The sequence below is a fragment of the Chiloscyllium plagiosum genome, chromosome 10, assembly GCF_004010195.1.
Source record: "Chiloscyllium plagiosum isolate BGI_BamShark_2017 chromosome 10, ASM401019v2, whole genome shotgun sequence".
Lineage (NCBI taxonomy): Eukaryota > Metazoa > Chordata > Chondrichthyes > Orectolobiformes > Hemiscylliidae > Chiloscyllium > Chiloscyllium plagiosum.
In genome coordinates, this window is record NC_057719.1 from 1,977,678 (window position 1) to 1,995,063 (window position 17,386).

Below are 17,386 nucleotides of genomic sequence, written 5' to 3' on the forward strand. Positions count from 1 at the left end.
CGGGGAGGGACAGCGGGGAGGGACTGCGGGGAGGGACTGCGGGGAGGGACTCCGAGGAGGGACAGCGAGGAGGGACTGCGGGGAGGGGCTGTGGGGAGAGATTTGGGAGCGGTTGCAGATGTATCCACGGAATGCCAGCTGGCCTTGGAGAAGCAGGGTAGATATGGAGGATACATGTTGGTGCCACTCAGTATTTGATGGGGTTGAACTGCCTAACCCTATTTGAACTGTTGAACTGCCTGCTGGGATCGCTCTGGAGGATTTCAGTGGGTGCTGGGTTTTGTTGTGAAGCAGTGAGCTGCTGTATGGTGCTGAGGATCAGCCATGACACTGTCTGAAAGCAGCGTCCAGCCCTCTGGCCTTGTTACCATGCTCAGCTGTGTCCCTGCTGTTCCCATTGGTGAGTGTGGCTCTCCAGCTGATTGGTGGAAGCCTGGTTGCTAAGGGATTGTTTATTGTTTAGCATTGGGTTTTTTGTTGGTGTGTAGGTGAAGGGCAGACAGCTGTTACTGTCTAAACATTCAGAGCATTCAACCTTACCCAGAGAACAAATGTAAGGTTCTGTCAAAAAGGCCTCTCCTTGGTGTAAGGTGTCCACACCTGACTTTTAAATAACTCTTGCAGGCTCAGAGTAATCCATTGCCTCATACTGTCTGAATGTACTCACACTTGGATCTAAATTGGGTGAATTTTAATCTGTTTGGACACATGGAAACTCTAATGGAACTCAGTACACTGGGAATGAGCTCATCAGGGGCTTCTTGCCATGTTCACATAGCCAGAAAGAATTCCACCTGCTGGGAAAGTACAAAACCTAAAAATTTTTATTTCTAAATCAAATCCTAAGTGAAGAGCCCAGGTCTGTTGTCGGAAGGTAGACCTGTTTGTATTCACGGAGATTATGGCTGAGAGCTGTCTTAACCCTAGTTTCCTGCCTTGATAACGTAGAATTTAATATCTTTGCTTAAAAGAAAACTGTTAGCCTCAATTTTGATATTTTTAATTATCCCTCAGCCTCAGTAACATTTAAGAGCATGACTTTCAGATTTCCATGACTCAGTTATGAGAAATGTTGCTTCCTAGCAACAGCCTGAATGGCTTATCTCTACTTGAAGGGTTGTATATGGGGCAATACCAAAAAGAGATGACCTGAGGTATGATTTGACAAGAGAGATGGTTCAAGGTGGAGGTACTGAATGTGGAAAAGAGTAAGGCCTTTTTGTAGGTATGTGAAAAACAATGCACACTCTTCTGCTTCTCCCAGGAGGGTACTATCAGGCTGGGGAAGGTTCAAGAAGACTTACAGCCTTAGAGTAAAGGGAACACCTTTGCGAATAGAGATAATGATAAACTTCTTCAGCCAGAGAGTGGGGAATCTATGGAATCCATTGCCACAGAATCTGTGGAGGCCAGGTCATTGAGTATATTTAAGACAGAGATAGATAGTTTCTTGCTTGTCAAGGGGATCAAGGATTACGGGGACGAAGTAGGAAATGGGGTTGGGAAACCTAGCTATGACTAAGATGGAGCAGATGGGCTGAATGGCCTAATGCTCCTATGTCTTATGGTCTTACGTTGTTGGGAATGAAGGGTGTCAGTTATAAGGAGAGGCTGGATAGGCTGGGATGTTTTTCACTGGAGTGTTGAGGGGTGACCTTATAGCATCATGAGGGGTATAGATAAGATCAATGGCAGGTGTCTTTTCCCTGTGGTAGGGCATTTCGAGAGTTGGGGCCTATTTTTAAGGTGAGAAGAGAAAGGCCTCGAAAGGACAAGAGGGGCAACTTTTTTACACAGAGTTACAGAGTATGGTCCGTGTGTGGACTGAACTTCCAGAGGAAGCAGCAGATGGGGGTGCAGTTACAACGTTTAAAAGACATTTGGATAAGACCATGAATAGGAAAGGTTTGGAGAGATATAAGCAAAACGCAGGCAGGTGGGACTCGATTGGTTTGGGAACATGATTGGCATGGACTGGAGGGTCTATTTCCATACTGGATGACTCTAAGGGCACAGCAACATTTTCAATGTATGACACTTACACATTTTTTTAACTGTCCTGCAAATCATTTGCATACCTGCTTTTGTACCTTAGCTTCAAAACAGATCAACTTCCCAAAGAGGGGCCAGGGTTTCTGCTTGTGGTCAGTGTCCAACCACTCCATTTATTCCAACCATAGCTTGGACGTGGGCAAGATTGGCACCGGCTAGGTAGAGATGGGCAATAAATTCTAGTCAGTAATGCCTTCATCCTGAGGATCCATTTTATAAAAGAATCCTTTCAATAAAAAAAGAGCGTGCATTTATAAAGTGCCTTTCATGATTGTAAGAGACCTCAAAGCGGTTCACAGCCAATGAAATACCTTTTGAGGTGTTGTTATTGTTTTAAAGTTGGAAACGTGGGGCAAACAAATTGATCACAGCAAGGTAATACAAAACAGCAACATCAAAATGACAAGTTCCTCTGTTTTAAGTTAAAAATCACACAACACCAGGTTATGGTCCAACAGGTTTAATTGGAAGCACACTAGCTTTCGGAGCGACGCTCCTTCATCAGGTGATAGTGGAGGGCTCGATCGGAACGCAGAATTTATAGTCCTCTGTTTTGGGTTTTGTTTGAGGATACTGGAGAGAATTCCCCTGCTTCTTTTTGAGTGATGACCATCCATCCTCTGTACTCATGTATGAGGATAGATTAGCTCTTTAACATCTGACTGAAAAATGCACCTCCAAAATTACAGCACTCCTTTACTGTGTTGTATGTGACAGCTCAAATTATACACGTATTCGAGGCTCTGAAATGTGACTTGAGCTGATGACATTGCTACATGTGGCCAATACCGAATGAGAGGAGTTTCTGCAAGTCTTTGACACCACATTTGAGACCATTCATTCAGCAGCTGCATCCCTCCTTTTCCCTCATCCATAGAACATAGAACATTACAGTGCAGTACAGGCCCTTCAGCCCTCGATGTTGAGCCAACCTGTCATACCAATCTGAAGCCCATCTAACCTCCACTATTCCACTTTCATCCACATGTCTATCCAATGAGCACTTAAATGCCCTTAAAGTTGGTGAGTCTACTACTGTTGCAGGCACTGCGTTTCACACCCCACTACTCTCCGAGTAAAGAAACTACCTCTGACATCTGTCTGTTGGCCCACATTTCTCCTCATGTTCAAACATGCACCAAGTCCTGTTCACCTTTCAACTCTTTGTTGACCCATGGTGACCCCCATTCCAACAAAATGTCAATATTAAAAAATTCTTATCCTTGTTTCCAAATGTCTGTGTGGCCTTGCCTTTCCCTATCAATGGAATCCCTTCCAACCTGACACCTGGCAGTGCACATTGCTGCAGCTCTGCCCACTTGTATGTTCCTGGTTTTGCACACTGCATCATTGATGCCCATGCCTTGACCTGCTTGGGTCCTGAGCCCTGAGTTTCTCCTTTAAATCCTTCACCTCACTTTCTTCCTTTAAGATAGTCTTTAAAGCCCACGTCCTTGACAACCATTTTGTTATCTTTCCTGGTATCTCTTTATGTCACTTGGTATCACGTTTCTTTTACTAATGTTCCTCTGAAGCTCCCTTACTTCATTAAAGATGCTGTGTACATGTAAGTTGTTATTGTTGCTGAGCATGCTGCTGAATGTCAGTCACTGAGACTTTGAGGTCGAACTCTTGAACGATTCAGGAGCTGTGGGGTGGGGGCGGGGGTGGTTGTAATTGATGTATGGTAAAATAAAAACGCAAGTCAGTTGCTACCCACTGATTTTTAAAAGACTGCTGAAGGGCTATGGCCAGTTGAAGCCCTTGCCTCTCCCCACCCCTGTATGCAGCCATTGTAAACTCTGCTAACCGGGAACCTCTGTTCTTTCCGCGCTCTTTTTGTTAAAACCTTTTTTGCCTGTGCCACCTCCATGAGCCCTGCACAGCTGGCCTGGCATAAAGTGCAGGTTTTATAGTCACTGCTTTCTGTCTACAAGATGGAACACGCCAGTGCAGTTAACCATCACAACCTGTCAGGCTTCAGTGGAAACATTTTGAATAATTGAGGGGGAAAGGCCGCCAAGTTTCTCACTGTGAAGCACTCTGTGCTAGTTATTTCTCAGCACCAGTCACACCGTGTCAATGGCATAAATATCAGTGCCTGTAGGAAATCTCCATATGGGAGTGAGGGGCAGAGGGAATACATGGACACACTGGAGTGTTGGAGCAGGGAACTGTTATTACATGCCTCAAGCAAAGGGGAAATAGGTAGGAAGAGTTTGGGAGATCAGAGAGATGGGGCTGCACTTGGAAATTGGATGTGAATACAGGATCTGAGAGAGGGTCCAGTTAGGGGATATAATCCCTGCCAAAATAATCTAGAGGGGAGCCATTGTTTAATGATCAATCTTATTATTTCATTGAAATGTACAGAATGATTGACTCCACATAATCCTCGCTCGCCACTATGGAACTTTGATTTTGTTTAGTTGCAGTATTGTCATTGGACTTTTTCTGCTTTCTGCAATTTTTAACAATTCATTGTTTACCTTCCCATTAATTAAATGTCACCAAGTGATGGGACACCAGAGTGGCTCTCTGCACTCAATGTCTTCTCTTATGGCTTGGAATATGTAAACTATTATTCAGTAGGCTGAATTTTTATCTCCCTTTTTGGTTTTACCTCTCTCATTCTCGGTTTCTGTCTTTATCTCTCTCTCTTTCTGTCTTTCACTAGCTGTTCACATTTTCTGGCTCTCCCTGTCATTTCTTCCAACCTTTCTCTCTCTCACACACACACTCACTCTCTCTCTTGCTTTCAGTCTCTCACTTTGTCTCTGCCTCTCTGTTTATGTCTCCATGTCTCTGTCTCATCTCCTCTTTCTTTCCCTCACTTCCGTCTCTCTCTCTCTTTTGCCTTACCCATCTCTCGCTCCCTCCTTCTCTCAGTCTGTCTTGCACTGCCTGTCTCTGACTCTCACCATTTAATAGATGCTAATATAAAGCCAGTATTCTTCTAAAACTTCCTCCCACCTCCCTTCTAAGCTTCAGTACACACTGTTCCTGCTCCCTGCAGTTCTGAATATCTGTCAAGCTGTATTCTAATTCATTCATTCCAAAGACTTCTCTTCCTCCTACACTCTCAAAAGCTTTCAGACTTCAAGCTTCACGATACCTAATGCTCCTTGCAGAATGATGTCTGCATCTTTCCTCTTATTTTTGAAACTTGATGTGTGCCATTTAAACACAGAAAGCTACATCATGATGAGCGAGGAGGTAGCTCAGAGACTTGCAGGGCTCATCATTGATAATGACCAGATTTTGGAGAGACTGCCTGTATTTAAAATTGAAAAGGCACCAGAACTGGATGAGCTGTATCGGAGGATGACGAGGTTGGTGAGAATGGAAATTAATTGCCCTGGCAATAATCTTTCAGTCTTTTTCAGACTTGGGTGTGGCCAGAGGACTGGAGAATTGCAAATGTTGCATCCTTATTCAAAAAGATATAAAGCTGTGTACAGCAACTAGAGAAATGTTTAACCTCAGTGGTGGGGAAGTTTCTATAAATGATAATTTGGTACAAAATGAATGCTCTACTGTGTGTCCACAAATAAAGCCAGTATGATAACTAACTTGCTTGAATGTTTTGCTGAGGTAACAGAGAAGGTTGATGAGGGTAACACAGTTGGGGTCCATCTACATGGACTTCCAAACTCACCACAGATCTGTGTGCAAAATTATGTGTCATGGAATAAAAGGGACAGTAGCAACGTGAATGAGGAATGGGCTGAATGACATGAATTGGAGAGTAGGGGAGTTGTAGTGGAGTGGCCAGGGATCAGTCTCTTTCTAAGATACATATGAAGACCTAGACTTCTCTATGCAGGGCACAAATTCAAAATGTTCAAATAATACAAACTTGGAAACATTAGGAACTATGAGGACATTGTAGAACTTCAAAACAGCATTGGCTGGCAGAGTGTGAGACACATAGCAGATGAAATTTAATGCAGAGAATGATGAGATCATGTGTTTTGGTAAGAAGAAAGCAGAAAGTCAGTATAAAATATAGACTACAATTCCAAAGGGGTATATATGTATCAACCAATCATTGAAGGATGCAGCATGAGTTGAGAAGCCAGTTAATAAGGAATACAGTGACCTTCAATAATAGGGACTTCAAGTACAAGAGCAAGGATGTCCTTATATAAAGTTGAAGTCACTTACCAGATTATAGGGCTGCTCTCTCATTAGAGAGAGACAGAGAGACTGGACTTTAGTAAGGAGTTCCCCATGGTAGACTAATGGAGAAAGTGCAGTTACATGGTGTGCAGGGTGTTCTAGCTAGGTGGATAAAGAACTACTTGAGCAACAGGAGACAGAGAGTAGTAGTTGAAGGGAGTTTCTCAAAATGGAGAAAGGTGACCAGTGGTGTTCCACAGGGGTCAGTGTTGGGGCCACTGTTGTTTGTAATATACATAAATGATCTGGAAGAGGGCACTGTTGGTATGATCAGCAAGTTTGCAGATGACACAAAGATTGGTGGAGTAGCAGAAAGCATAAGGGACGGTCAGAGAATACAGGAGGATCTAGATAGACTGGAGGGTTGGGCGGAGAAGTGGCAGTTGGAGTTCAATCCAGATAAATGTGAGGTGATGTATTTAGGCAAGTCTAATTCTAGAGCGAATTATACAGTGAATGGAAGAGCCTTGGGAAAAATTGATGGGCAGAGGGATCTGGGAGTCCAGATCCATTGTACCCTGAAGGCTGCTGCACAGGTGGATAGAGTGGTCAAGAAGGCATATAGTATGCTTGCCTCCATCGGATGGGGTATTGAGTATAAGAGCTGGCAGGTAATGTTAAAATTGGACAAGACATTGGTTCGGCCGCATTTAGAATACTATGTACAGTTCTGGTCACCACATTACCAAAAGGATGTGGACGCTTTGGAGAGGGTGCAGAGAAGGTTAACAAGGATGTTGCCTGGTATGGAAGGTGCTAGCTATGAAGAGAGGTTGAGTAGGTTAGGTTTATTTTCATTAGAAAATAGGAGATTGAGGGGGGACCTGATTGAGGTTTACAAAATCATGAAGGGTATAGACAGGGTGGATAGAGACAAGCTTTTTCCCAGGGTGAAGGATTCAATAACGAGAGGTCACGTGTGAAAGGTGAGAGGTGAGAAGTTTAAGGGGTATATATGTGGCAAGTACTTTACACAGAGGATGGTAGTTGCCTGGAACACGTTGCCAGCAGAGGTAGAAGAGGCAGGCACAGTGGATTCATTTAAGGTGCGCCTGGACAGATGTATGAGTAGGTGGGGAGCAGAGGGATACAGACACTTAGGAATTGGGCGATAGGTTTAGACAGTGGATTTGGATTGGCTCAGGCTTGGAGGGCAGAAGGACCTGTTCCTGGGCTGTAAATTTTCTTTGTTCTTTGTTCTTGTTCTGGTTATCCTGTGTGTCACCATGCCTCAGGTTGAGAAGGAGAATCTTTCATGATAACCTCAGCTGGTGCAGGAATTGAATCCATATTGTTGGCATCACTCTGCATCATAAACCAACTATTCATCCAACTGAGCTAACCAACCTCCATTGATAAGTGAAATATTGTGTCCAGTTCTGGGGGGTTACTCTTTGGGAAGTACTGGAAACCATTGGAGAAAGTGCAGGAAACATTCAGGAGAACAGTTGTAAGGATGAGGAACTTCAGTTTTTGTGGATAGATGGAGAAGCTGGGGCTGTTTCCCTTGGAGAGAAGAAGGTTGTAACAGATCTGATTGAGGTGTTTAAACAGATCCAGCAACTCAAGACTGGACATCGATGAGGCGCTGTGGACAATCACCAGCAGCAGAACCGTACTCCAGCACAATCTGTAACCTCGTGGCCTGGCATATCCCCCACTCAACCATTCCCATCAAACCGGGGGATCAACCCTGGTTCACTAGAGAGTGCAGGAGGGCATGCCAGGAGCAACACCTGGCATACCTCAAGAGGAGGTGTGAAGCTACCAAACAGGACTGCTTGCATACCAAACACATGAGCAGCAAGTGATAGACAGAGGTAAGAAATCCCACAACCATTGGATCAGATCTAAGCTCTGCAGTTTTCCTACATCCAGTCAAGAATGATGGTGGACAATGAGACAGTTCACTGGAGGAGGAAGTTCCACAAATATCTCCATCCTGCTGAAGTCTGAAAGTCCGCTGACAAAGCCAGCTCTTCCTGTTTACAAGGCTATACAAGATTCTCATCAAGCAGCATCTCTGAAGGCGCTAAATACTGCAAAACATATGGGCCCTAACAACATTCCATTATAGTACTAAAGACATGTGCTCCAGAACTTGCCGCTGCCCGAGTCAAGCTGGTCCAGTACAGTTACAACACTAGTATCTACACGACAGTGTGGAAAGTTGCCCAGGAATGTCCTGTACATAAAAAACAGGACAAATTTAACCCAGCCAATTACCATCCCATCAGTCTACTCTCAATCAGTAAAGTGATGGAAGGGGTCACCAACAGCACCTGCTCAGCAATAACCTGCTCAGTGACGCCCAGTTTGGGTTCCCCCAGGGCCACTCAGCTCCTGACCTCATTACAGCCTTGGCTCAAACACAGACAAAAGAGCTGGATTCCAGACGGGAGGGGAGAGGGACAGCCCTTGACATCAAGGCCACATTCAACTGAGTGTGGCATCAAGGAGCCCTGGCAAAACTGGAATCAGTGGGTGTCAGGTGGAGACCTCTCTGCTGGTTGGAGTCACACCAAGTATGTGGATGTGGTTGTTGGAGGTCACTCATCTCAGTTCCAGGATATCTGTGTGGGAGTTCCTCAGGGTAGTGTCCTAGGCCCTATCTTCAAGTGACCTTCCTCCATCATAATGTCAGAGTGGGGATGTTTACTAATGATTTAACAATGTTCAGCATCATTCGTGACTCCTCGGATACTGAAGCAGTCCGTGTCCGGGTTTGGGCTGACAAGTGGTAAGTAAAACTTGTATTATACAAGTTCCAGGGAATGACCATCTCCGTCAGGAGAGAATTAAACCATCACTCCTTCATATTCAATGGTGTCCCTATAACTGAATCCTCCATTATCAACACCCATTGACCAGAAACTGAACTGGACTCGTCTGTGTAAGTACTGTTGCCATGAGGGCAGATCAGAGGCTAGGAATACCGCAGCAGATAACTCACCTCCTGATTCTCCAAAGCCTGTCCACCTTCTACAAGGAATGTGATGAAATACTCCCCAATTGCCTCCATTGTTGCAGCTCCAACAATATTCAAGAAGTTTAACACAATCAATCCCTCTCTCCCCCACCGACGCTCAGTAGCAGCAGTCTGTACCATCTTCAAGATGCACTGCAGACATTCACCAAAGCTCCTCAGACAGCACCTTCCAATCCCATGGCCATTTGCATCGAGAAGGACAAGGGAGGCAGATAAATGGGAAGATGAGAACAAGTTCCCCTCCAAGCCATCCACCATGCTGACTTGGAAATTTATCGCTGTTCCTTCACTGTCATTGGGTCAAAATCCTGGAATTCCCTCCTTTAAGGGCATTGTGGATCTACCTACAGCACATGGACTGCAGCCGTTCAAGAAGCCAGTTCAGCCCCACCTTCTTAAGGGCAACTAAGAATGGCCAGTAAATGCTGGGCCCAGCCAGCGACATCCATATCCCATGAACGAATAGCAAAAAAAAACATGAGTGGGCCTAGACAGAGTAGATGCAGAAGCTGTTCCCATTGACTGAAGGATTGAAAGCCAGAGGAAACTGATTTCAGGGGACAGGCCACTGGAGGATGATGTTCACACAGCAAGTGGTTCAGATCTCAAACGTAGTAGAGGCAGGTTCAATCGATGTATTCGAGAGAATTTTTTTTTTATCCAAAACTACAGAGTTATGGGGATAAGGTGGGCAATTTGTTCCTTCAGAGAGCCAGCACAGATGCAATGAACCAAATGGTCTTCTTTATGCTGTTACTGCTCTGAAGTTCTGTGAAGAAAGACTAACATCACCTAATTCAGCTTTCACCCTAATCATATGATACATTAACAGCTTCATTCACTAATTACAGTCATTAACCTTTATTAATGAATCTATAACAGGAGCAAATATGAGTTAGGAATCTGCCATTTGGGAGGGGGGGGTGGTTTGTGAACCATGGTCTAAAATCACCTGGTCCTCACAAGTGACCTCCATTCACTATTCGTAGTGTCTCAAAATGACCCTCCAGCTCCTTTCTCCATATCAAGAGATATTGCCTACCAACAATGAGGGAGGTGATAGCTGAATGGTATTATCACTCAACTATTAATCCAGAGATCCAGGTGATGTTCTGTGGATCTGCGTTCAAATCCTGTCATGGCAGATGGTGGAATTTGAGTTCAATTTAAAAAAAAATCTGGAATTAAGAGTCTATTGATGACCATGAGATCATCATTGATTGTCAGGAAAAACCATCTGGGTCACTAATATCCTTCAGGGAAAGAAACTGCCATCCTTACCTGGTCTGGCCTACACGTGACTCCAGACCCACAGCAATGTGGTTGATTCTTGGCCAAGTAGGGACAGGCAATAACTGCTGGCTCAGCCAGTGACACCCTCATCCTGTGAATAAATAAAGAAAAAAAGTTACTTCAGACTCTGTGTTTTATAGTCAGCATTGGTGTCCCGGCAACTGTTCCCAAAGGTTTATGTCCATCTTGTTAGCTATGGCAGCTAGTTTACCTTTTACCCATGCTCCCTAAACAGCAGCAACAAAAGCCTGCATTTATGTAGAACTCCTCAAGTCAGTTACATCTCTGATCTGTTTTGTTCTTCATTCTATAATGTACCGGATTTAAAGTTACAGTGACTTGTTAATGGAACTCTGACACCCATTCTCTCTCTCTCTGATTTTACTCCACGTTTTTTTTCTATTTTTTTCTGTTTCTATTATGACTTCAGCTGATGGAGTTATTGGGAAGTCAGATCCAGAATAAACTTAGATTAACAGATCATCTGTCTACAGTTTTGTTTAGCTGGTTAACGTGGTGGTTAATTACTGGGACATAGTCACATGACGCTGCAGATTTTCTGTAATAAGAGAATGTAGGTTTATCAAAGGTGAAGTCACCATTGTCTTACCAGACCTCTCGCCAGCTGTCAATGAGAGCTACTTCCTCATCAGAGAGAGAGAGAGAGAAAACCAGTGATGCTTTAACCAGAGGGTCACCATGCCTCAGAAAGTCATTATGGTAAGCTCAGTTGGTGTAGGAATTGAACTCACATTACTCGCATTACTCTGAATCACAAACCAGTCATCCAACCAACTGAGCTAGAGACAAAGAAAACCAAGGTACCAAAATGTAAAACACCATTAGCCAGATGTAAAATACAGAGGAAACAAAGTTTCCCAACACGATCCATTACAGAGATTCGAGTCCAGAGAAATTACACCCCACTTTCAACTCTTTAGAGCTCCACTAAACTTTCCAGATCTGAACTTGCAACATGAACGTCTCCTGAAATCTGAGTGTACAGTTTGTCAGGTCCCTAGTTTGGAATTTTCACAAACTTAGCCATACCACTGAGGTAATTAGCTCCTGAACTGCCCTAAACAACTTCTAGGAAAGAAGCTAAACTTGGTTTAAAACAAGCAACCCTGGTCCCATCTGAACGACACCTTACTTGTTTAACTGGGAGAAAGTGAGGACTGCAGGTGCTGGAGATCAGAGTCGAGAGTGTGTTGCTGAAAAAACGCAGCAGTTCAGGCAGCATCCGAGGAGCAGGAAAATTGACGTTTCGGGTATAAGCGCTTCATCAGCAATGAGGCTTGTGGGTCGGAGCTGAGAGACAAATGGGAGGGAGGGTGGGGTTGGGGGGAAGGTAGCTGAGAAAGCGATAGGTGGATGAAGGTGAGGGAGAAGATGATAGGTCAGAGGGGGGAGTGATGGACAGGTCTACATTTATCCCGTGTGGTTGCAGGGTAAATCCGCATTTATACTGTGTGGTCCCAAGCCTCCATCTCGGTTTCCTCATTTCCCCTACCCCCACATTGTCCCAGTCACAAGCCTCCATCTCGGCACCGCCCGACATTGGCAGAGGTACAGGTGAATTTCTGAAGGACGTAGAAGGATCCCTTGGGGCCTTGGACGGAGGTGAGGGGAGTGGTGTGGGCGCAGGTTTTGCATTTCCTGCAGTGGCAGAGAAAGGTGTCAGGAGTCTGGTGTGGGCTGGGGCGTGGACCTGACGAGGGAGTCGCGGAGGGAATGGTCTTTCCAGAACACTAATAGGGGTGGGGAGGGAAATATATCTTTGGTGGTGGGGTCTGTTTGGAGGTGGAGGAAGTGGCAGGGATGATGCGTTGTATGCAGAGGTTGGTGGGGTGTAAGGTGAGGCCCAGGGGTGTTCTGTACTTGTTGCATTATGAGGGGTGGGGGTTCAAGGGCAGTGATGAGTGAGGTGTTAGAAATGCGCTGGAGGGCATTGTCAACCATGTGAGAAGGGACATTGTGATTGTGGAAGAAGGAGGCCATGTGGGGTTTTCTGAAGTGGAAGTGGTCATCCTGGGAACAGATGTGGTGGAGGCGGAGGAATTGGGAATACATGTATAATTGTTGTAAACCTAATAACATAAGGGTATGAAAGCATAAGGGGAGGAGATGACATGGTGATACTGACACTGCAAGTAATGCAGAACGCCAAGTTATTGTTCCCGGGATACTGTGGCAGATGGTGAAATTAGAATTCAGTAAAAATCTGGAATAAAAAGCTTGCTGAATGATGACCATGTGATTGCTGACAATTACTGTAAAACCCACTTGGTTCACTAATGAAATCCGCCATCCTTACCTGGTCTGGCTTCCATGGGAATCCAGACCCATAGCAATGTGGCTGACTCGTAACTGCCCTCTGAGCAGTAAAGATAGATAGTAACTGCCTATCCAGCAACATCTACATCTCATGAATTTTTTTTTAAAAAATCAACAGCTTTAGGGAGAGACTGAACAGGCTGGGGCTGTTTTCCCTGGAGCACCGAAAGCTGAGGGGTGACCTTATAGAGGTTTATAAAATCATGAGGGACATGGATAGGGTAAATGGACAAGGTCTTTTCCCTGGGACAAGGGTGTCCAAAACTAGAGGGGCATAGGTTTAGGATGACGGGGCAAAATTTAAAAGAGACCTAAGGGGTAACGTTTTCACGCAGAGGGTGGTGCGTGTATGGAATAAGCTGCCAGAGGAAGTGGTGGAGGCTGGTACAATTACAACATTTAAAAGGCATCTGGATGGGTATATGAATAGGAAAGGTTTAGAGGGATGTGGGCTGGCAAATGGGACTAGATTAATTTAGATTATCTGGTTGGCATGGACAAGTTGAACCGATAGATCTCTTTCTATACGGTACATCTCTGTGTCTTTCCCTAAACTCCACAGGGGTCTGCAGTCATCTGTTATCTGAGATTTCATTACTTCTGGGAGGACTCTCTGACATTTTGTAAAAGTAAGTCCTTCCCAGAAACACCTAACACCCATCTCCCTCTATTTTAAAATCTGAGTTCCAAAAATTTAACTTAATATGTATAAATACTGTACCTTCACACTAACACTCCGAACAGAATTTTCTTGATCTCATAGTGAGGTGTGTTTTGGCTTGAAGTAAATTTGTAGATGAAGGTGTCAGGTCAGTGTGCAGCCTGTTCCTGGTGATCTATCTGGAGGTGACCTAGCTGGAGGTAATCAGCAGTGGCAGGATAATCTGACCTGGCAGCAGCAGTTAGTTCAATAATCATAACCTAATGAGGGGTGGCTCTGTATAGAATTAGGATGCTCTCTTTTGTAATCAGAAGTCAGGGCATAACTGGGAGAATGTTTTTGTCTCAGAGGGTTGTATGAGTCAGGAATTTGCAGTCTCAGATGGTGAAGGAAGCGGGTCATTTAATTGATTAATACAGAGGTGGATAGATTCTTGGAGGTGCAGTTCTGAAAAAGGGTTACTGGACTCAAAACACGAATTCTGTTTCTCTCTTCCCAGACAGTGCCTGACCACCTGAGTTTATCCAGCAGTTTGTTTCTGTTTCAGATTTCCAGTAATCGCAGTTTTTAAAAATTGTTTTATTGAAGATAATTTGTATAGAAGTTCAAACCAGCTTCATGGTTAGTCTTTATCCTATTCCTCAGTCGGATTGATGTGGAACTGACGGAGCTCATAGTTCTCTTTGCTGTTTGCAAACTTATGAAACTAGTAACATGAGTTGTTTCTCTGCAGGTACTTCTTGGTGAGGTGTTTCAGACACCTCTAGGAGAATGGAACCTCAGAGGTAACAGTGACCTTACTCTTGTTCCTCATTGCCCAGGTTCCCAGCTTTACCTCTCACTTTGATGAGTTCCTGCAGGAAAATTGGAGAAGACCAAGATGTCTGATTAGGTGCAGTCCAATTTGGACTTAAGCATAGGTCTCTTCTCTGGCCTCTTGTCAGAAGCTTCTTTATGGGAGCCATGTCTGCACAAGATGGCAGAGTGAATATATTGTGGATAGATTCTTGCTAAGGACAGGAATCAAGGGTTATCTCAGGTAGATGGGAATGTGGAATGGAAATACAGAACATCCGCCAAGAATTTTGAAATAACTCCACAGAGGAAGGTATCTGTCACTAAGTCACCCTTATTTGCACATGAGCAGTCCTTGACTTTAAATCTGCCTCATTCAGAGTCAGGTACCAGAGTATCAGGATCTCTGACACTCCCCTTTCTATCTGTCAGACAGGGTTCCCTGATTGGACCAGATTAACTGGCCCAAGTCAGGGAACTCGTATTTTATAAGAAAGAATAAAACATTTATTGAACAGGGAGTGCATGAACTAAATGACATTAGGCAAAATGAATGGTTTGAAAGATTTCATTACAGACATCGCAAATAGAATTTGGGAAAATTGTTTTTCACTCAGCAGCTATTGGGAATCTGGAATGGACTGTCTGGGAAGGTAGGGGAGGCCAGGCTCTTTAAATATCATTACATTCAAGTATATGGGACAAGTGCAGGAAATTGGGATTATTGCGCCTTTTAGTGGTAGTTATGTTGGTGCTGAAAAATGTGTTGCTGGAAAAGCGCAGCAGGTCAGGCAGCATCCAAGGAGTAGGAGAATCGACGTTTCGGGCATAAGCCCTTCTTCAGGAACCTGCCTGACCTGCTGCGCTTTTCCAGCAACACATTTTTCAGCTCTGATCTCCAGCATCTGCAGTCCTCACTTTCTCGTAGTTATGTTGGTACCAACTCAATGGGCCGAAGGGCCTTTTCTGCACTGTATGAATCTATGCTGTAACTAATTCATTCAATGATTCAGTTTAATATTTCATCTTGCCTATTTGCTCTATCTTTGTACCTCAATCTCGCCTTCTCTTGTCTTTCTTATTCTGTCTCACTTCTTAGTTCTCTGTGTCCCTCTGTCTCATGTTTTTAGATCAACCTCTGTTCGCTTATATCTCTCTCTCCACCTCTGACACTCTATCTGTCTGTCTCTCTCTCTCTCCCCATCTCTGACACTCTCTCTTTCTCTCTCTGCCTGCCTGTATCCTCTCACTGTCACTGCCTTTCATTGCCTTATTGTTTCTCTTTGTCTGCTTTGTTTCCCATTCTCAGTGTCTATCTCCCCCTTTGTCTGGTCTCACTTATTTTCATTCTTGCTTACTGACACTGTCAGTCACTGGCATCTCATTTGTTTCTGCTCGTCTATCTCCTGCAGTCTGTTGATCCCTCTTCTGGTCTGGTGGTTTCTCTCTCTCTTTCACTGTCTGTCACTCTCACTGTCCATCAGTCACTTGCTATCCATCTCCCTCTGCCTGTTTTGCTCTTTCCCCATCCATCTGTCTATCTCTCTCTCTCTATCTATCCAGCACCTGTTATTCTCACTTCCTAACTCTCTCTCACTCATTTGCTCTCTGTTTGGCAGCTTTCTCACTTCTGTGTCCAGCCTGGACTGGTCATGTGTGTTTACTCAGTGTGAGTGAATGTGTCCTGTTTCTCCCTCAGGTCCGGTGTTGGGGTGACAGGATCCAAGCACACCATGTTTTACGTGGAGGTATCAGATGATCTACACGTAGGATCGGGTGGAGGGCAGGCCGAGGAGGGAGAGCTGATCGAAGTGGTTCACGTGCCCCTGAAAGACTGGCAAACATTTATATTTGACGAGTGCATCCCCAAAACAGTGGGTGTGAGTTTTGCTTTCATGTGGTTTCACAACAGCATTGCACCTCAACTGCAGGGCTCCAAGTGCCTGGCGTCATCCTCTCGATGAGGAACCAGTCCCTCGCGATGAGCTTTGACACTACAGTTGAGTCAGTGTAAACTAGGGCAGAATCAGTGCCAGAAGCTCTGTCAAACACAAACAGTTTCAGGGCTGATCTCAAATTTAAACACAAAGATCCACCTTCAGGCATTTTTATAGTTGTTCATCTTCACTTCTGATTGACTTTTTCTGAGGAAAACGGGAACAGCAGTTGACCGTTCAGCCCATCAAGCTTGACCCACCATTCAACATGATCATGGCTGGTCAAACACTTTAATGTCTTTGACTCTACCTTATACACACTCAAAACCTCAGCAGCCACGGCCCTGTGTGGGAGAGAATCCCTAAGGTTCATGACCCCGTCAAAAACTATTTTCCTCACCTTGGGGCTAAGTTCACATTCCCCCTTACTTTTAAATTGTGCCCCTGGTTCTAGACTCCCCAACCACTTGCATCTAATCTGTCTATCCCTTTCAGTGTTTTGTGAATTTCAATAAAAGTACCTGTCATTGTTTGAAACTCTCGAGTATAAGATACAGTTTGTCCAATCTCTCTCTCCAAAGGGCAGTCCTGCTCTCCCAGGAACAGGACTGGCTGGTGAACCTGTATTGTACTTCCCCCAATGGCAATATTCTCTTTCTTGAGATAAGGAGACCAAAACTGCACACAATGGTGCAGGGGTGGTCTAACCAAGCTCCTGTACAATCCCATGAGTTCTTTATGACATCTTGGGAAGGCACGGTGGCTCAGTGGTTAGCACTGCTGCCTCCCAACACCAGGGTCCCAGGTTCGATTCCGCCCTCGGGTGACTGTGTGGAGTTTGTGCATTCTCCCCGTGTCTGCATGGGTTTCCTCCCATAGTCTGAAGATGTGCAGGCCAGGTGAATTGGCCATGCTAAATTGCCCATAGTATTAAGTGCATTAGTCAGAGGGGGGTGGGTTACTCTTTGGAGGGTTGGTGTGGACTTGCAGGGCCTGTTTCCACACTGTAGGGAATCTAATCTTTGAGGGGGGTTGTGATCCTGTTAAAGGCACGTAGTTATTTCTAATCATTTGTGGAACGTGACGTGATTACCCTAATTTAAGATAAAGCAGGAGAGCTCTTTCCAGTGTCCCAAGTCA

General features: G+C 44.7%; 1 protein-coding gene across 6 annotated transcripts in view; it reads left to right on the forward strand.

Moving 5' to 3' along the window:
• The window catches only part of nudt14 (nudix (nucleoside diphosphate linked moiety X)-type motif 14), an 89,680-nt gene extending 72,607 nt beyond the window's left edge, over positions 1-17,073 (forward strand). For all 6 annotated transcript variants that reach the window (XM_043696902.1, XM_043696904.1, XM_043696907.1 and 3 more), the window contains one exon: positions 16,009-17,073. In XM_043696902.1, coding sequence (XP_043552837.1) covers positions 16,009-16,273 — 265 coding nt within the window. In that variant the 3' untranslated portion in view covers positions 16,274-17,073. The remainder of the gene's footprint in view (positions 1-16,008) is intronic.
• Positions 17,074-17,386: the final 313 nt, after the last annotated feature.